The sequence below is a fragment of the Cervus elaphus genome, chromosome 20 (assembly GCF_910594005.1).
Source record: "Cervus elaphus chromosome 20, mCerEla1.1, whole genome shotgun sequence".
Lineage (NCBI taxonomy): Eukaryota > Metazoa > Chordata > Mammalia > Artiodactyla > Cervidae > Cervus > Cervus elaphus.
In genome coordinates this window covers 90,553,338-90,574,611 of record NC_057834.1, presented here as the reverse complement: position 1 = coordinate 90,574,611, position 21,274 = coordinate 90,553,338, and the positions used below count along the sequence as shown (strand labels likewise).

General features: G+C 38.3%; 1 protein-coding gene across 1 annotated transcript in view; it reads left to right on the top strand.

The window, feature by feature from the left end:
• Window positions 1-21,274, top strand: part of MSH4 (mutS homolog 4) — an 88,516-nt gene that overhangs the window by 63,898 nt on the left and 3,344 nt on the right. The window contains exons 18-19 of the mRNA XM_043878522.1: window positions 11,908-12,082; window positions 18,584-18,672. Of these exons, the coding sequence (XP_043734457.1) occupies window positions 11,908-12,082; window positions 18,584-18,672 (264 nt within the window). The remainder of the gene's footprint in view (window positions 1-11,907; window positions 12,083-18,583; window positions 18,673-21,274) is intronic.

Here is a 21,274-nt window from a genome sequence, read left to right as displayed (position 1 = left end):
TACTTTTTATTTACTAATCTGTTGTGTATTTTAGATTTCACATATAAGTGATACCATACAGTATTTGTCTTTCTCTGTCTGATTTTATTTCACTTGGCATAGTGCCCTCTAAGTCCATCCACATTGTTGCAAATGGCAAAATTTCATTCTTTTTTCAGACACGGAAAAAAAATTTAAGGTTACCAAAAGGAAAAGTGGGGAAGAGTAAACTAGGAATTTGGAATTAACAGATTAACACTACAAATACAGAATAGATAAAAATAAGGACCTATTGTATAGCATAGGGAACTGTATTTAATGTCTTGTAATAACCTATAATGGAAAAGAATATGAAGAAAGAATGTATATGTTCTCTTGCTATACATCTGAAATATTATAAGTCATCTGTACTTCAATTTAAAATCTTTCTTTTTTTTAATGACTGTGTAGTATTTATTTATATATTTGTACATATAAGCACACACACACACACACACACACATGTATATAACACATCTTCTTTATCCATTCATCTGTTGATGGACACAAGTTGTTTCCATACCTTGGCAGTTGTAAATAATGGTGTTGAGTCCTTTTTTAATGTATCCATTATAGATTTATCACAAGTGAATTTTCTAGGCACCTGTAGATAGCTCTTTAAACCATGTAGATAATAAAAACATACCATAGCATTTATATTTTTGTTACTTTTTTTCTGTTGGAAACAGAAACAGTTAATATAATAGTCATGATATAGAAAAGGAAAGAAAGAAATCAAGAATTAACAATAATATCAAAACTATTCACTTGACTTTAATGAAATTAAATAGCAAAACATGAAGACATTTCAGTTGACTCCATGTGTAATAACATTGACTGTAATGTCACAATATGAAGTAAACTAGGTGTCTAAAGTCACTTTATGGAAAATCTTTACTTAAGATTTCATTCCTTTAGAAAAATGTTTTTTTCATAAATCAGTTGTATAAAACAGACTATGAATTTTGCTCTGTTATTAAGGTAATTTGTAAAACAGTGTTTTAGATGATCAATCAAAATATATATTGATATGAAAAAGCTTTAAAATATTTTTATATATTTAAAGTACCTAAAATATTCCTAAGATAAGTTTCTGTACCTTAAGTAAGAGCCCACAGTGATTTATTATATAGAATGAGAAAAATCTTATTTTTTGCCTCTGTTTTCTTTTTAAAAACATTTATTGTTATTTTTATTTTTAAAACTTTTGGACACCCAGTACGGTATGTGGAATCTTAGTTCCCTGGCCAGGGTTGGAACCCATGGCCCCTGCACTGGACTAGTGGTATGGTCCTAACCACTGGATCACCAGGGAATCCTCCCCTTTCAAGCTTTTTTTTTTCTTTTTAAAAAATTTTTCTTTTGGAACTTATGTGGTGGGTTAGTGGTTAAGAATCCACCTGCCAATGCAGGGGACAAAGGTTTAATACCTGGTCTGGGAAGATCCCACAGGCCGTGGAGCAGCTAAACCTGGGCACCACAACTACTGAGCCTGTCGTGCTCTGGAGTCCTGCTCTAAAAAGAGAAACCACCTCGATGAGAAGCCCATGCACTGCAACTAGAGAGTAGCTCCTGCTCACCCCAGTTAGAGAAAGCCCTCATGTAGCAAAAATAAATTTTAAAAAGTCCTTTTTCCTTCTTTTTTGGAAAAAATCTTATTTCATATGTGAATAAAGTTATGTGATAAGTTAAAACTAATGTTCATAGATAACATTAGCCTTTGTAATTCTGAATCTATTTCAGTTGATAGGAATTTTTCATATAAATAAGATGTATATATTACTTATTGAGATTAAAAGCTAATTAGTAATGATGATGCTTAATTTTATATGTCAGCTTGACAGGACTATGGAGTACCCAGACGTTTGGTCAAACACTTTTTTTTTCTGGGTGTATCTGTGAGGGTGTTGCTGGATGAGATTAGTATTTGAATTAATAGTAGAATAGTAAATCAGATTGCCCTTTCTAATGTAAGTAGGCCCTATCCAGTCACTTTTGAGTGGGTCCTAGTTGAAGGCCTGAATACAACAAAAAAATTAGAGTATGAGGAAACTCCTGCCTAACTGCTTCTGATCTGGAACATCAGTTCTTTCCTGCCTTTGGTTTTGAACTGAAACTTCAGCTCTTTCTGGGTCTTGAGTCTACTAACATTTAGACTAGAAACTACACTATTGGCTCTCCTGGTTTTCAGGCCTTTAGACATGGAGCAGAATGACATCATTAGCTTTCCTGAATCTCTAGTTTGATGACTGCAGATTTGGGGACTTGTCAATCTTCATAATCACGTGAGCCCATTCCATATAGTAAATCTTTTTCTTTCTCTCTACAGACAACATACAGATACACAGACACATACACACACGCATGCACACACACACACACACACACACACACACCCTGTTAATTCTGTTTCTCTGGAGAACCCTAATACAGATTGTTATCAAGAGTGGTTCTAGGGGAACAAATATATAAGAATGAATGTTTTGAGTCTGTTCTAGACTTTCTGGAATTGACATTCTAATCTTATTAGATTTTAACACTAATGACTCTATTTCCGGTAGAGAAAGCACTGGTAGCCCATAGTGTAATCTACCAATACAAATGTGCAAAATATCATCATGGATACTCTTAATCAATGCCTTACAAGAAACAAGGAGGATGACTTTGTGAAATGAGGACTATTATGATAGGAGAGACCAGATGGAAGGCACCAGTACTGTTCCTGGATAATAGAAAAAGCAAGGGAATTCCAAAAAAAAAAAAATCTGCTTCTGCTTCATTGACTATGTTACAGCCTTTGACTCTGTGGATCATAACAAACTGTGAAAAATTCTTAAGATATAGGAAGACCAGATCACCTTACCTGTCTCCTGAGAAACCTGTATGCAGTATAAGAAGCAAAAGTTAGAACCAGGCATGAAACAACAGACTGGTCCAAAATTGGGAAAGTAGTATGTCAAGGTTATATATTATCACCCTGATTATTTAACTTATATGCAGAGCACATCATGTGAAAGGCCGGGCTGGAGGAAGCACAAGCTGGAATCAAGATTGCTGGGAGAAATATCAACGACCTCAGATATGCAGATGATACTGCTCTAATGGCAGAAAGCAAAGAAGATCTAAGGATTGATGAGGGTAAAAGGGGAGAGTGAAAAAGCTGGCTTAAGACTCACCATTTAAAAAACTAAGATTATGGCATCTGGTTCCACCTGCTGCTGCTAAGTCACTTCAGTCATGTCCGACTCTGTGCGATCCCATCCCTGGGATTCTCCAGGCAAGAACACTGGAGTGGGTTGCCATTTCCTTCTCCAATGCATAAAAGTGAAAAGTGAAAGTGAAGTCGTTCTGTCATGTCTGACTCTTTGCGACCCCATGAACTGCAGCCTACCAGGCTCCTCCATCCATGGGATTTTCCAGGCAAGAGTACTGGAGTGGGGTGCCATTGCCTTCTCCACTGGTTCCATCACTTCATGGCAAATAGATGGGGAAAAAGTGGAAACAGTGACAGACTTTATTTTCTTGGGCTCCAAAATCACTGAAGACAGTGACTGCAGCCACGAAATTAAAAGACACTTGCTCCTTGGAAGAAAAACTATGACAAACCTAGAGAGAGTCTTAAAAAGCAGAGACATCACTTTGCTGACAAAGGTTCGTATAGTCAAAGGTATGGTTTTTCCAGTAGTCATGTATGAATGTGAGAGTTGGACTATAAAGAAGGCTGAGTGCTGAAGAATTGATATATTCGAATTGTGGTTCTAGAAAAGACTCTTAAGAGTCCCTTGGACAGCTTGGAGATCAAGCTAGTCAATCCTAAAGAAAATCAATCCTGAATATTCATTGGAAGGACTTAGGCTGAAATTGAAGCTCCAATACTTTGGCCACATGATATGAAGAGCTAACTCAACTCAGGAAAAGACTCTGATGCTGGGAAAGATTGAGAGCAAGAGGAGAGGTGGGTGGCAGAGGATGAGATGATTGTATGGCATTACTGACTCAATGGACGTGAGTTTGAGCAAACTCCAGGAGATAGTGAAGGACAGGGAAGCCTGGCATGTTGCAGTCCATGGGGTCACAAAGAGTCAGACACTACTCAGTGACTGAACATCAACAGTATTGTTCTTATATAGGAAAATAGTAATCCAAGGCAGGACTCTATTCCTAAAGAGATTGGAGAGATTAGTGCCACCATCAAGGACTTGAAAGTTGCAGGGGTGGTAATTTCCAGCTCATTCCCATTTAATGCACTGATTTGGCCTGTGCAGAGGACAGATGGACCTTGGATAATGACAATGAATAATTGTAACCTTAACCAGGTGGTGACTGTAATTGCAGCTATTTGTACCAGATGATGTTTCATTACTTGAGCATATTAGCATATCCTCTGGTACCTGGTTTGTGTGGCTAATTGATCTAGCCAATGACTTTTTCTCCATATCTGTCAATAAAGATCACCAGAATCAGCTTGCTTTCAGCTGGCAAGGTCAGAAATACCCCTTCACTGTCCAACTTCAGGGGTATATCAACTCTCCAACTCTGTCATAATTTAGTTTGTAAGGATCTTGATTATTTTCCTTCTGACAAGATATACTGGTCCATTACATTGGTAACATTATTCTGATTGGACCTAGTGAGCACGAAGTAGTAACTACTCTAGACTTGTTGGTAAGACATCTGCATGTCAGAGGAGGGAGATTAATCCTACAAAAATACAGGGGCCTAAAGACCTGTATTCCAAAAACTGTTAGATGTGATGAAAGAAATTGAAGATGACACAAACAGATGGAAAGATATACTGTGTTCTTGGATTAGATGAATAAATATTATTAAAATGAGCATACTCCCCAAAGCAATCTGCATATTCAGTGCAACCCCTATTAAATTACCAATGGCATTTTCATCAAACTAGAACAAAAATCTTTTAAGTTTATGTGGAAACCCAGAAGACCCCAAATAGCCAAAGCAGTCTTGAGAAAGGAGAACAAAGCTGAAGGAATCAGACTCCCTGACTCCAGGCTATACTACAAAGCTACAGTAATTAAAACAGTATAGTACTGGCACAAAAACTGATTAATGAAACAGGATAGAAAGCCCCCAAAATAAACCCATGCACTTATTGTCAGTTAATCTATGACAAAGGAGGCAAGAATATATAATGGAAAAAAGACAGTTTCTTTAATAAGTGGTGCTGGGAAAACTGGACATCTACATCTAAAAGAATGATATTAGACCAGTCTCTAACATCATACACAAAAATAAACTCAAAGTGGATCTAAGACCTCATCCTAAGGCCGAATACTATAAAACTCCTAGTGGAAAATGTAGGCAGAATACTCTTTGACATAAATCATGGCAATATCTTTTGGGATCTGTCTCCTAGAGAAATGAATATAAAACCAAAAATAAACAAATGGGACCTAATTTAATTTAAGGGTTTTTGCACAGCAAAGTGTCAAAGTGTTGGTCGCTCAGTTGTGTCTGACTTTTTGCAACTCCATGGACTGTAGCCTGCAAGGCTCCTCTGTCCTTGGAATTTTCCAGGCAAGAATACTAGAGTGGGTTGCCATTCCCTTCTCCAGGGGATCTTCCTGACCCAAGGATCGAACCCATGTCACCTGCATTGCAGGCAGACTCTTTACTGTCTGAGCTACCAAGGAAGCCATAAACAAAACAAAAAAGACAACTTATAAACTGGGAGAAAATGTTTGCAAATTGATTCAGTTGACAAGGGCTTAATTTTCAAAACATACAAACAGCTCATACAGCTTAATATTAAAAAAAAAAATCAAAAAAAGGGTAGAAGATGTAAGTAGACATTTCCCCAAAGAAAGCATACAGATGGCCACCAGGCAGATGAAAAGATGCTCAATGTTGCTAATTATTAGAGAAATGCAAGTCGAAACTGCGATGAGTTATCACCTCTTACCAGTCAGAATGACTTATCATTAAAAAATCTACAAACAATAAATGCTGGTGAGGATGTGGAGAAAAAAGAGCCCTCCTACAGTGCTGGTTGGAATGTAAATTAGTGCAGCCACTAAGAACAGTTTGAAGGTTCCTTAAAAAACTAAAACTAGAGTTACATATGACCCAGCAGTCCCACTCTTGAGCATATGTCCAGAGGAAACTCTATAATGCTAATTTAAAACTTTGAAGAAAGATATGCACCCCAATGTTCATGGCAGCACTATATACAATAACCAAGGCATGGAAGTAATCTAAATGTCCATTGGCAGATGAATGGATAGAGAAGATGTGGTGTGTGTGTGTGTGGGTCTGTGTATTTATATACATACATACATACAAATGGAATACTACTCTGCCACCAAAAGGAATGAAATTATGCCATTTGTAACAACATGAATGGACTTAGAAATGATCATATTAAGTGAAGTGCATCAGAAATAGATGTGTCATATATTTATATATGGAATCTAAAAAAAATGATACAAATGAGTTTATTTATAAAAGAGAAATATACTCACAGACATAGAAAACAAATTTATCATTGCCAAAGGGAAAGAAGGGATTGGGGGAGAAATAAATGAGGAGTTTGGGACTAACATATATACACTACTAATATAAAATAGGTAAACAATAAGGACCTCATTTATAGCGCAGGGAACTATCCTCAATATCTTTTAATAAACTATAATGAAAAAGACTCTGAAAAAGAATGTGTGTGTGTGTGTGTGTGTATACACACATATATATATATATGTGTGTGTGTGTGTAATCGCTTCTCGGCCTTTTGGCTAAGATCAAGTGTAGTATATATATATATGTGTGTGTGTGTGTGTGTGTGTGTGTGTGTGTGTGTGTGTGTGTGTATGTGTGTATATATATATATATATATATATATATATTTAGTTACTAAGTCATGTCTGACTCTTTTGTGACCCCATGGACTGTAGCCTGCCAGGTTCCTCTGTCCATGTGATTTCCCAGGCATGAATACTTAAATATATATATGTATAATGCAATCACTTTGCTATACACTTGAAACTAATGCAACAGTGTAAATTATTGTTGTTGTTGTTCAGTCGCCCAGTCATATCCCACGCTTTGCAGCCCCATGGGCTGCAGCACACCAGGCCTCCCTGCCCCTCACCATCTCCTGACATTTTCCCAAGTTCATGTTCATTGCATCAGTGATGCTGTCCAGCCATCTCATCCTCTGACATCCTCTTCTTCTTCTGCCCTCCATCTTTCCCAGCATCAGGGACTTTTCCAATGTCATCTGTTCTCATCAGATAATCAAAATACAGGAGCTTCAGCTTCAGCATCAGTCCTTCCAGCGAATATTCAGGATTGATTTCCCTTAATATTGACTGGTTTGATCTTGCTGTCTAAGGAGTCTTCAGGAGTCTTCTCCAGCACCACAGTTCAAAGGCCTCAATTCTTTGGTGTTCTGCTTTCATTACAGTTCAGCTCTCACAACCACACATGACCACTGGGAAGACCATAGCCTTGACTATATGGACCTTCGTCGGCAGAATAATGTCTCTGCTTTTCAGCACACTGTCTAGGTTTGTCATCACTTTCCTGCCAAGAAGCACTAGTCTTCTGATTGCATGGCTGCAGTCACTGTCCGCAGTGATTTTGGAGCCCAAGAAGAGGAAATCTGTCACTACTTCCACCTTTTCCTCTTCCATTTGCCATGCAGTAATGGAGCCAGATGCCATGATCTTAGTTTTTTTTTAATATTTAGTCTTAAGCTGGCTCTTTCACTCTGCTTCTTCCCCTCATCAAAAGGCTCTTTAGTTCCTCTTCGCTTTCTGCTGTTAGAGTGGTATCATCCGCGTATCTGTTGCTGTTGCTGTTTCTCCCGCCTATCTTGTAACTCATCCAGCCCGGCATTTCTCATGGTGTGCTTAGCATATAGGTTTAACAGTGACAGCAGACAGCTCTGTCATACTCCTTTCTCGATCTTGAACTAATCAGTTGTTCCACATAGGGTTCTAACTGTTACTTCTTGACCCGCATACAGGTTTCTCAGGAGACAGAGTAGATGGTCTGGTATTCCCATCTCTCTCATCCCTATCTTTTATATATAAATTAATTATGCTTCAATTTAAAACAATTTTTAAAAAGAAAAAAGTACAGGGGCCTTCTTCCTCAGTGAAATATCTGGGGGTTGAGTGGTGTGGGGCATGTTGAGATATCACTTCTAAGGTGGAAGATAAGTTGTTACATCTGGTCCCTCTAAAAAGACGCAAAATGCATTGTTACTCTCTTTGGATTTTAGAGGCAACCTATTTCTTCTTTGGATGTGTTACTTCAGCCCATTTACCAAGTGACCTTAGTGTGGTAGTCTGCAACAGGTTCAGCCTTGCAAGCTGCTCTTCTACTTAGGCCATATGATCAAGCAGATCCAGTAGTGTCTGAAGTGTCAGTGACATACAGAGATGCTGTTTGGACTCTTTGACAGGTTGTTTGTAGGTGAATTGCAGCACAGGGCGTTAGGACTTTGGAGCAAAGCTCTGCCATCCTCTGTAGATAACTACTTTTCTTTTGAGCAACAGCTTATAGCCAGCTTCTGTGCCTTAGTAGAGACTGAACAATTAACCACAGGCCACCAAATTATCATGTGACCTGAGCTGCCCATTATGAGCTGGATGTTAAAGTTGGGCATGCACAGCAGCACTCCATCATCAAATGGAAGGGGTATATACACGATTGGACCAGAGAGGCCCTGAAGTCACAAGTAAGTTACATGAAGAAATGGCCCAACTGCTCATTCCTGCTGCACTGCTATCTCTTTCTCACTTTGTACCAGTTGCCTCTTAGAGAGTTGACAGGGCAGGAGAATTGCCTTGTTTACAGATGGTTTTGCATGACATTCAAGTGTCATCCAAAAGTGAACAGCTCTAGTACTATAGTCCCTTTCTAGTCCCCAAAGAGCACTGGTAAAGGAAAATTGTCTGATTGAGCAAAACTTCAAGCATTGTACCTGGTTGTTCATTTTGCTTGTAACAAGAAATGGCCAGATATATGAGTATATATAAATTCATGGGCTGTGGCCAGTGGTCTGGCTGAGACTTCAAAGGAACATTTTTAGAAAACTGGTGGCAAGGATATTTGGAGAAGAGGAATGTGGATAAATCTCTTGGAATAGGTAAAAAAAAAAAAGTAAAGATATTTATTTCATGTGAATATTCACCAAAGACTGGCCTCAGGAGAAGAGAATTTTAATAATCAAGTGAATAGGATGACTTGTTCTATGGATACCAGTCAGCCTCTTTCCCTAGCCACCCTGCCATCACCAATAGGCTCATGGACAAAGTGCCACAGGGCATGGATGGAGGTTATCCATAGGCTCAGCAACATAGATTTCTACTCACTGTGGCCAGCCTGGCCACAGCCATCCCTGAGTGCCCAGTCTGTCAGCTGCAGTGACCAAACCTGAGCCTCTGATACATTGCCATTCCCTGAGGTGATTAGCCTGTTGCCTGTTGGCGGGTTGATTATGTTGGACCACTTCCACTGTGAAAGGGGCAGCAGTTTGTTCTTACTGGACTGGGATACTTATGCTGGATACAGATTTGCCTTCCCTGAATGTATGACTTCTGCAAAAACTGCCACCCATGAACCTAACAGAATGCTTTATCCACTGTCATGAATTCCACACAGAACCCCAGAACTGCTTCTGATTAAGGAACTCATCTCATAGCAACTGCAGTGCCTTGGGCTCAGGTTCATGGAATTCACTTGTCTTACGTTCTCCACTATCCTGAAGCAGCTGGCTTAATAGTAAAAATATAATTACTGCTACTTACTTTTAAGGAGCTTAAAGTTAATTATTATTTTCCTAACCTAGTATCTTTACTGCCTAGTACAGTTTTTGTAATAAAAAGGTTCTGAATAATTATTTGTTAAATCAAATTAACTTGAAATAGAATTTATGGAGTTACTATAATAGATTGATTTGATATATAAAATTTGGTAGACGAGGACGTAAGAGCCCCTCTTACAGGGGGTGAAATGCGAGTATGTCACAGGAAAAGTGTGAGGATTCATCTGGTCGAGGATGTGTGCAGAGCAGGACCCAAGACCAGGGTTGTTGTCAACAGGCTGGCGTTTCTTAGAGCAGGCAGCAAAGTTGAGGTGATAAAGCCAGAGGGTCTGATTAAACAGCCCACAGTGCTACTTTCCAAAGGGCTGTTGCAGTTTATAATGCCATCAGCAATGATGAGGGAACCAAATTTACTGTCTTAATAAAAAAAAAGATATTGTAGTATCTTTAAGATGATACCTCACAATTTCTTTAATTTGCATGTATCTGATTAATAGTATGGGCCTCCCAGGTGGCACAGTGGTAAAGAATCCACCTGCCAGTGCAAAAGGCACAAGAGATGTGGGTTTGATCCCTGGGTCAGGAAGATCCCCTGGAGTAGAAAAAGGCAACCCACTCCAGTATTCTTGCCTGGAAAATTCCATGGACAGAGGAGCCTGGAGGGCTACAGTCCCTGGGGTCACAAAGAGTTAGACACGATTGAGCAACTGAATATGCATGCATAAAATTTGAGGACATAATTGTTATTATGAACATTGTCTCTAGCTCCTAAATAGTTTACTGGGTTTCTAAATATTTTCTTGGGACTAGCCTGGTTTTCTAGTGGTTAAGAATCTGACTGCGAGTGCAGGGAGCATGGGTTTGATCCCTGGCCTGGGAAGATTCCACATGCTGCGAGATGACTAAGACCACGCACTGTACCTTCTGAGCCTATGCACACTAGAGCCCGTACTCTGAAACAAGAGAAGCCACTGCAGTGAGAAACCTGTGCACGGCAACTAGAGAGTAGCTCCCGCTCACCACAACCAGGGAAAGCCCACAGGCAGCAATGAAGACCCAGCACGGCCAAAAATAAATTTCTAAGAAAAAATTTTCCTGTTGCTTTATAAATTTTGTTTGTTTTATACCCCCTTTTGATTTAATAGTTGAGATTTATTACATGTTTTTCTGTCATACACAGAACCATTCCTCCCCTTGCTAACTCCTTTGCATAACTGACAGTCGTTTGCCAGTCAAATATTTTCTTCTTAATGTTTTACTATTTAAAATTTCCACTAATCATATATTTCATTTCTCACTGGTGTCTTAAAACATAATTAGTCATATCTGCTTCAGGAACTCTGAACACAGGGCAGGAAGCCACTGTGCTGGTCTTAAGTCACTTGAACCATCTCCATCAAAATCACCTAAAGTGCTTAGGGAAAATGCAATTTCCTGGGGCCCTAAGTTACAGTTGCTGATTGAGAATGTGAGGGGGATAAGCATCAATAATTTGCATCTTTAACAAGCTCCCCAGAGGATTACTAAACTTGAAGAATCATTGTACTAAGCAGTGTTCTCAACCTTTTATTCCCCCTGTATAAGTACCTAACCCTAACATAATACAGATATAAAAGAAAAAAAACCTATGCAGTTTCAAATACCTAAGATAATCCACTGATTTCACTTTCCCTAAACTACTTATATGGGAGGAATTTACTTTTAAAGTAAAGTTTTTTTAAAGTGAGGAAAATGTTATGATTTTGTTTGTGGGTAACTTCTCTAATAAATGATTACCTCAGTTAATAGCTATATTTCTGGTAAACTTCATCCTTTCAATATCTTCAGATTCTTTCTTTTAGGATTTTTGCATTTGTTCTCTTTTCCATAATGTTACATACATGTGTATGTGTAAACATCGTAAGTGTTTCCCTCATTGAACATAAAATTTCAAAACATTTTAAGATGAGTTGACCACGTTAGCCTCAAAGTTCACCAGTTTCATTACATTTCTGCAAAGCTAATTAATAAGTTAAAATAAATTTTACATTTAAATAGTTAAAATAAAAATTTCTAGTGCATTTAAAAATACTGATATTCATTATATATTCTAGGCATTTACACTGTTTGCTACACATTTCCTGGAACTGTGCCAGATAGATGTTCTGTATCCTAATGTAGAAAACATGCATTTTGAAGTTCAACATGTAAAGAACACTTCAAGAAATAAGGAAGCAATCTTGTATACCTACAAACTTTCTAAGGGACTCACAGAAGAAAAAAATTATGGTATGCATATAGAAATTTTTTATGTGTATACTATATATATATGTGTATATACATGTGTGTATATGCTGAAATACTATATATTCTCATAAGATAAACTTTCTTTCCTGTTTATTTGACTATCAGTCTAAGCAATTTTATCTTTCATTCTTTTGAATGCTTATATGCTCTAAGACTGTATTTTCTATGTCAAATTCACATTTTTATGTATTAAGCTTGTTTCAAAAACATATTAACAGTAATTATGTAGAATTATAATACATGGGAGCCCCAGAAATATAGTTTCTATACTTAGGAAAAAGTAATTTAGTTATACTTGAAAGTTATATACTGAATTGGAAAGTATATATTTCTTAGACACTCTTTTAGTAACAAGGTCCTTCCTCTGTTTTCTTCAGATTTGGAGAACTTGATAATTAAATCTTAAGTCTTAAAATGGAATGTGTTACCAAATTATGTGTGTTCATAAAATTGGTTAGATATTTTCTATCTAAGTCATTATGATACATGTAAAGTTGACAGATTCAGGGAATTTTCAGTTGACTTTTACATTTGTTGTTATTCAGTCGCTCAGATGTCTGACTCTTCATGACCTATGGACTGCGGCACACCAGACTTCCCTGTCCTTCACCGTCTCCTGGAGCTTACTCAAACTAATGTCCACTGAGTTGGTGATGCCATCCAACCATCTCGTCCACTATCATCCCCTTCTCCTTCTGCCTTCAGTCTTTCCCAGCATCAGGGTCTTTTCTAGTGAGTTGGCTCTTCTTATTAGATGGCCAAAGTATTGGAGCTTCAGCTCCAGCATTAGTCCTTCCAATGAATGTTCAGGATTGATTTCCTTTAGGATTGACCGGTTTGATCTCCTTGCAGTCCAGGGGACTATCAGGAGTCTTTTCCAACACCTCAGTTCAAAAATATTAATTCTTCAGAGCTCAGTCTTCTTTATGGTCCAACTCTCACATCCATACATGACTACTGAAAAACCATAGCTTTGAATATACAGACCTTTGTTGGCAAATTAGTGTTTCTGCTTTTTAACTTGCTGTCTAGGTTTGTCATAGCTTTTCTTCCAAGGAGCAAATGTATTTTAATTTCATGGCTTCTGTCCCCATCTGCAGTGATTTTGGAGCCCGAGAAAATAAAGTCTCACTGTTCCCATTGTTTCCCCATCTATTTGCCAAGAAGTGGTGGGACCAGATACCATGATCTTCGTTTTCTGAATGTTGAATTTTAAGCCAGCTTTTTCACTCTCCTCTTTCTCCTTCATCAAGAGTGTTAGTTCCTCTTAGCTTTCTTCCACTAGGGTGTGTCATCTGCATATCTGAGGGTTTTGCTATTTCTTCTGGCAAACTTGATTCCAGCTTGTGCTTCATCCAGCCCAGCATTTCTCATGATTTACTCTGTATATAAGTTAAATAAGCAAGGAGACAATATACAGCCTCAATGTACTCCTTTCCCAATTTGGAACCAGTCCATTGTTCCATGTCTGGTTCTAGCTGTTGCTTCTTGACCTGCATACAGGTTTCTCAGGAGGCATGTAAGGTGGTCTGGTATTCACATCTCTTTCAGAAGTTTCCACTGTTTGTTGTGATCCACGCAAAGACTTTACCCTTGTCAATGAAGCAGAAGTAGATGTTTCTGTGGAATTCTCTTGCTTTTTCTATGATCCAGTGGATGTTGGCAGTTTGATCTCTGGTTCCTCTGCCTTTTCTAAATCCAACTTGAACATCTGGAAGTTCTCGGTTCACGTACTGTTGAAACCTAGCTTGGAGAATTTTGAGCATTACTTTGCTAGCATGTGAGATGAGTGCAATTGTGTTGTAGTTTGAACATTCTTTGGCACTGCCCTTCTTTGGGATTAGAAGGAAAACTGACCTTTCCCAGTCCTGTGGCCACTGCTGAGTTTTCCAAATTTGCTGGCATATTGAGTGCGGCACTTTCACAGCATCATCTCTGAGGATTTGGAATAGCTCAGCTGGAATTCCGTCACCTCCACTAGCGTTGTTCATAGTAATGCTTCCTAAGCCCACTTGGTTTCGCACTGTAACATGCTTCCTCTAAGTGTGTGATCACACCATTGTGGTTATCTAGGTCATTAAGATCTTTTTTGTGTAGTTTTTTATGTATTTTTGCCACCTTTTCTTAATATCTTCTGCTTCTGTTAGGTCCATACCATTTTCTGTCCTTTATTGTTCCCATCTTTGCACAAAATGCTCCCTTGGTATCTCTCATTTTCTTAAAGAGATCTCTGCTGCTTTGCCATTTTGTTGTTTTCATCTATTTCTTTGCATTGATCACTGAGGAAGGCTTTCTTATCTCTCCTTGCTATTCTTTGGAACTCTGCATTCAGATGGGTATGTCTTTCCTTTCCTCCTTTGCCTTTCACGTCTCTTCTTTTCTCAGCTGTTTGTAAGACATCCTCAGACAACCATTTTGCCTTTTACCATTTCTTTTTCTTGGGAATGGCTTTGACCACTGCCTCCTGTATAATATTCTTCAGGCACTCTGTCTATCAGATCAAATCTCTTGAATCTATTTGTCACTTCCACTGTATAATTGTAAGGGATTTGATTTAGGTCATACTTGAATGGCCTAGTGATTTTTCCCTACTTTCCTCAGTTTAAGTCTGAACTTTGCAATTAAGAATTCATTATCTGAGCCACAATCAGCTCCCAGTCTTGTTTTTGCTAACTATATGGAGCTTCTCCATCTTCAGCAACAAAGAATACAATCAGTCTGATTTTGGTATTGACCATCTGGTGATTTTCATGTGTAGATTTGTCTCTTGTTTTGTTGAAAGAGAGTGTTTGCTATGAACAGTGCTTTCTCTCAGCAAAACTCTGTTAGCCTTTGCCCTGCTTCATTTTGTACTCCAAAGCCAAACTTGCCTGTTACTCAGGTATCTCTTCACTTCCTACTTTTGCATCCCAGTCCCCTATTATGAAAAGGATATCTTTTTTGGGTGTTAGTTCTAGAAGGTCTTGTAGGTCTTCATAGAACTACTCAACTTCAGCTTCTTTGGCATTAGTGGTTGGGGCAAAGACTTGGATTACTGTGATATTGAATGGTTTGCCTTGGAAATGAACAGAAATCATTCTGTCATTTTTAAGATTGCACCCTAGTACTGCATTTTGGACTCTTTTGTTGACTATGAGGGCTACTCTATTTCTTCTAAAGGATTCTTCGCCACAGTAGTAGATGTAATTGTCATCTGAATTGAATTTACCCGTTCCAGTCCATTTTATTTCACTGATTCCTAAAATGTCAATGTTCACTCTTGCCAGTTCCTGTTTGACTACTTCCAATTTACCTGGAAACACAGACCTAACATTCCAGATTCCTAAGCAATATTGTTCTTTACAGCATTAGACTTTACTTTCACCTCTAGACACAGCCACAACTGGGCGTCGTTTCTGTTGGCTCAGCCTCTTTATTCCTTCTGGAGCTATTTCTCACTCTTCTCCAGTACCATATTGGGCCCTCCTGACCTGGGGAGTTCATCTTTCAGTGTCATATATTTGCCTTTTCATACTGTTCTCAGGGTTTCAAGGCAAAAATGCTTAAATGGTTTGCCGTTCCCTTCTCCAGTGGACCACATTTTATCAGAACTCCCCACCATGACCTGTCTATTTTGAGTGGCTCTACGTGGCATGGCTCATAGTTTCATTGAGTTAGCCAAGTCTGTGATCCATGTGACCAGTTTGGTTAGTTTCCTGTGATTATGGTTTTCATTCTGTCTGCCCTCTGATGGATGAGGATAAGAGGTTTATGGAAACTTCCTGATGGGAGGGACTCCCTGTGTGGAAAACTGGGTCTTGCTCTGATGGGTGGCACCATCCTCAGTACATCTTTAATCCAATTTTCTGCTGATGTGGTGTGGTTGTGGTCCCTCCCATAGTTTGGCCTCACGCCAAACTATTGCAGGAGTAATGGTGGTAATGGCGACCTCCTTCTAAGGACTTACCACAGTACAATGCAGCTCCCAGGACTGTTGTGGTCAGTGCCCCTGACCCTGTGGCAGGCCACAGTTGACCCACACCTCCATCAGAGCCTGGACACTCACAGGCAAGTCTGGTTCAGCCTCTTGCAGGGTCACTGCTCCTGTTCCTGGGTCCTGGTGCACACAAGGTTTTGTTGTGCCCTCAAAGAGTCTGTTTCCCCAGTCCTTTGGAAGTTTTGTTATCAAATCCTTCTGGCCTTCAAAGTCAAATTCCCTCAGGGTTCTCGGGCCCTTTGTCAGGTTCCCAGGTTAGGAAATCTGTTGTGGGCCCTAGAACTGTGCAACAGTGTGAGAACTTCTTTGGCATAATCTAAATCTAAGATAGTGGCAGAGTATATCATGAGAAACACTGGGCTGGATGAAGCAGAAGCTGGATTCAAGATTGCTGGGATAAGTATCAATAACCTCAGATATTCAGATGACACCACACTTATGGCAGAAAGTGAAGAACTAAAGAGTGTCTTGATAAAAGTGAAAGAGGAGAGTGAAAATGTTGGCTTAAAGCTCAACATTCAGAAAACTAAGATCATGGCATCCAGTCCCATCACTTCATGGCAAATAGATGGGGAAACAGTAGAAACAGTGGCTGACTTAATTTTTGGGGGCTCCAAAATCACTGCAGATGGTGATTGCAGCCATGAAATTAAAAGATGCTTACTCCTTGGAAAGTTATGGCCAACCTAGATGGCATATTAAAAAGCAGAGACATTACTTTGTCAACAAAGATCCATCTAGTCAAGGCTATGGTTTTTCCAGTGGTCATGTATGGATGTGAGAGTTGGACTGTGAAGAAATCTGAGCACCGAAGAATTGATGCTTTTGAACTGTGGTGTTGGGGAAGACACTTGAGAGTCCCTTGGACTGCAGGGAGATCAAACCAGTCCATCCTAAAGGAGATCAGTCCTGGGTGTTCATTGGAAGGACTGATGTTGAAGCTGAAACTCTAATACTTTGGCCATCTGATGCGAAGAGCTGACTTATTTGAAAAGACCCTGATGCTGGAAAAGATTGAGAGCAGGAGGAGAAGGGGATGACAGAGGATGAGATGGTTGGATGGCATTACCAACTCAGTGGACATGCATTTGGGTAGGCTCCAGGAGTTGGTGATGGACAGGGACGCCTGGTGTGCTGCAGTTCATGGGGTCGCAAAGAGTCGGACATGACTGAACAACTGAACTGTACTGAACGGAAGATAGTGGGGTGAAAAGAACTGCACTCATCTTTTCCTGTGAGAACACCAAAATTGCAACTAGTTGCTGAACAACCATCTATAGGAGAATGTTGGATCCCACCAAAAAAAACATATCCTGTATCCGAGGGCAAAGTAGAAGCCCCAACAAGATGGCAGGAGGGATGCAATCATGTTTTAAAATCAAATCTCAGACTCTCCAGAGAGACTCAGAGGGCGTGAACAAACCTTGTACGTACCAGAACCCAGGAAAAAGAGCAGCAACTTCCACAAGAAACTGAGTCAGACCTGCTTTTTGCATGTTTGAGTGTCTGCTGCGGAAGAGTGGGACAGCAGTGACCTGCCACAGGTACAAGGGCTCTGGCTGCAGCAGACCTGGGAGGCATAGTGTATGGCATAAATCCTCTTGGAGAAAGTTGCCATTAGCCCCACTATAGAGTCGCCATGCAGACGACCCACAAACTGGACTTTTACAGATAAACTTCCCAAAATTATTTTAGCTATGACTGTTCTTTGTGAGAGTGAAAAAAGCATCTTTGCTTTGCTATTTGAAATGGGAAAATCAAATGTATAACTTAATTTGTATCAGATGTTTAATCTTTATAAGCCTCAGCTTCATCTATTAAATGGTGATATATGTGGATTTGTGAGGATTAAATAAATTATCAAATATGAACTGGTTACCACAGTGCCTAGCAGTTAGTAACTTCTAAATAAATGTTGATGTTGCTTCTATTGCCTCTAAAGCAATAAATAAACTATTAGCATATAATAGAAAATCTGTGAGACACTGATACAATAAAAATCTAAGAGCATGAGAATATTACTGGTATTTGAATTTCCATGGAGTAGTCACCTACTGTTATGACTTCTGAGAAATTCCTCTTTGATTGATCTACTAAATATATGAATACTCAGCTGTAAGCTTATCTGTGACTACACTTTCTTCTATCCTGCAAAACCCATTATGTCCTTTGAGTTATAAACCAACTGAATTTGTAGTTGGAATTTCAATGTTACTACTATTATCTGATTTTCTAATTACCTTTTTCCTTTCCCTTTCATGTTTTCTGTCTCAGAGGTATCTTGAGAGGTAATTGATATTCTAATTTGTCTTACATGTCTTAGCAAGTAATTAAATCTAATAATTGGTAAATTGTCACTCAGAACTTGGAAACTTAATTTTAAGAAGTAGTTCGTAAATGCCTAAGAAAGGATGTTTAAATCTGTGAAGAAAAGATTAATACTGATTAAAACAAACATAGCAAAACTACAAGTAATAATATTGAAGTCCCATTGTTTATAATTTTAGGATTAAAAGCTGCAGAGGTGTCATCACTCCCACCATCAATTGTCTTGGATGCCAAAGACATCACAACTCGAATTACCGGACAGATTTTGGTAAGGAAATTTTAGCAATAAGAATTATTTTTCAAATTAAGAAAATACTTTTAGTGTACATGTTTATTATGATCTTGGATCTAAATATATAATAAGGAATAATTAAAACATTTAAAACAAAAACCTATTTCCTAAATAAAGGAAATCCTTTTTACTTCTCAAAACTTTTTTGGTTTGATGTATTATAACTGTCCTTAGAAAATCTACTAATGTGATAGGAGACAAAAGTTAACAGTTCAGTTCCTCTGGTCCTTATTGCTACACTGACTTTATGATAAGAAAAGAAATCTCTTTAAATAAGCATTAAAAATAAAAAGCATGGTACTTTTCTGGTGGTCCAATTGGTTAAGGCTCCACACTCCCAATGTAGGGACCTGGGCTTGATCCCTAGTCAGGAAACTAGATCCCAACATGCCACACTAAAGATTCCACATGCTGCAATTAAGATTTGGCACAGCCAAAAAAAAAAAAAAAGAAAGAAAGAAATACTATGCACAACATTTCATATCTTTTAAAATAGTTTTCAAAGCTCTTGTATCCACTATCATATATAAGCCTCATAATTCTTCATGAAGTAGTTACGTTTAATTAAAGATAAATAATAAAGTTATCATTTTTACTTACATTTTTACAGCTGAGGTTCACAGAGATTAAGTGATTTTTCTAAGAAGCAGTAGATCCAACACTGAATTTACATCTGGTAACTGAAAATTTGGAAATCTTTTTTTTTTTTTTGCATCGGGTTGCTTTATATTGTTTTAAGAATCCATCATATTCAGTAAATTAAATTAGGTGCAGTATAAATTTTCTTCAGTTTTAACCTTTCTTTTATCATTTACTCTTTCTTAACCTGCCTTCAGTTTTTTTTTTTTTTTACATCCATCAGTCTTTAGACCTCAACTGCTTTTATGACTTTTCTTGCCTAAGTTATTCCATTGGAATTTTTCACCAGTGATTTTGGCAGTGGTCCAGTTCTGAAGAGCCTCTTATTACCTAGTTCTTCAGAATTCCTCTTGCCAAATTCCAGTTATGGGCAACCTCTCCAGTAGTCTTCCAGTTTTTAGATTTCCTGATGCTGCTCAAAATATATTCAAGACAGGCTAGTTTTATCCACTGCAAATTAATATAACCTCCCTTTAGCTGAATATTTTACTGAGTAATTCTCATATTTCTACCTCTTTGATGATTACTTCTTTCCCTTCTTCACTGGTACTTTCTATTCCATCTACCAAATAGAAGTATTCCTAAGATTTTACCATTTCTTTGTTTAGAATTCTATACTCTTGGTGATTCTCATCCTTTCCTCAGCTTCCACTTTCATTTCTTTTTGACTCAATCTGTATATTTTTCTCCATATTTCTTCTTAAAACCTTAACTTATATTTTCTCTTCAATAGGTCCAAAATTAAATCTCTCATTTTTTGAAAAACCTTTTCTTCTCTTCACTTTTGTATCTCCCATGGATGCTTAAGAGTCTATGAATTCTTCTTCTTAATTACATCTCATTAGAACTATGCAGTAGGTTCCCTCCCTTTTCTACATTTCTGCCACATTTGTCATTTCATCATTTTGACCTGATTGTGTACCACATTTTCTAATGTGTTTGCTCTCTGTTTCCTCCATCTGAAATATCTTTCCTTCTAGGCTCTTCTACCCATCAAGATTCATTTTATTATTTATTTTCATTTATTTTTATTAGTTGGAGGCTAATTACTTTCCAATATTGTAGTGATTTTTGTCATACATTGACATGAATCAGCCATGGATTTACATGTATTCCCCATCCCGATCCCCCCTCCCACCTCCCTCTCTACCCAATCCCTCTGGGTCTTCCCAGTGCACCAGGCCCGAGCACTTGTCTCATGCATCCAACCTGGGCTGGTGATCTGTTTCACCCTAGATAATATACATGTTTCGATGCTGTTCTCTCGAAGATTCATTTTTAATAGGGCTTCCCTGGTGGCCCAGACAGTAAAGAATCTGCCTGCAGTGTAGGTGGGAAATAGCCCCTAGAGAAAGGAATGGCTACCCATACTCCATCCTACTGAAGCCTTTCTTGACCCAAACTGGAAGTGAATTTTCTTTCCTCTGAATATTTTTGTATCTCCCTTATGGAACTTTTCAAGGTTAATCAATTGCTTGTAAACATGTATGTTTCAGTGTAAGACTGAGGTTTTTGAGTTGCATTGTCATTTCAGGATGACATTTTTGTATCTCCTGTAGTCGTAAATACAATTTATGGGGTCCGGAATATAGATAATAATAGCTATAATTATTGTTTAAGTGATAAATGGATAGTTGATCAATCAGTATATCAGATAGATGGATGGATCAGTGTTCTATCTCATGGAGTTGTATGCAGTTTTTCTATAGTGACAGTAAGAGAGAATTCCTGGCTATTGAGGAGTTCCTGGCTACCTAAAATTCCTGGCTATTTAGAAGGAGTTGAAAGGATTATATTTCCCTTAGAGAATGGAAACTAAGTCTTTACATAAAAAGTTAAGATTGAAAAAATGCTGATTCCTCTATCTAGCTCAGGCAAAAAAGTTAATGAAGAATTTTCTAGTTGTACTCCCAACCCTGAAGGGAGGTATTCAAGGACT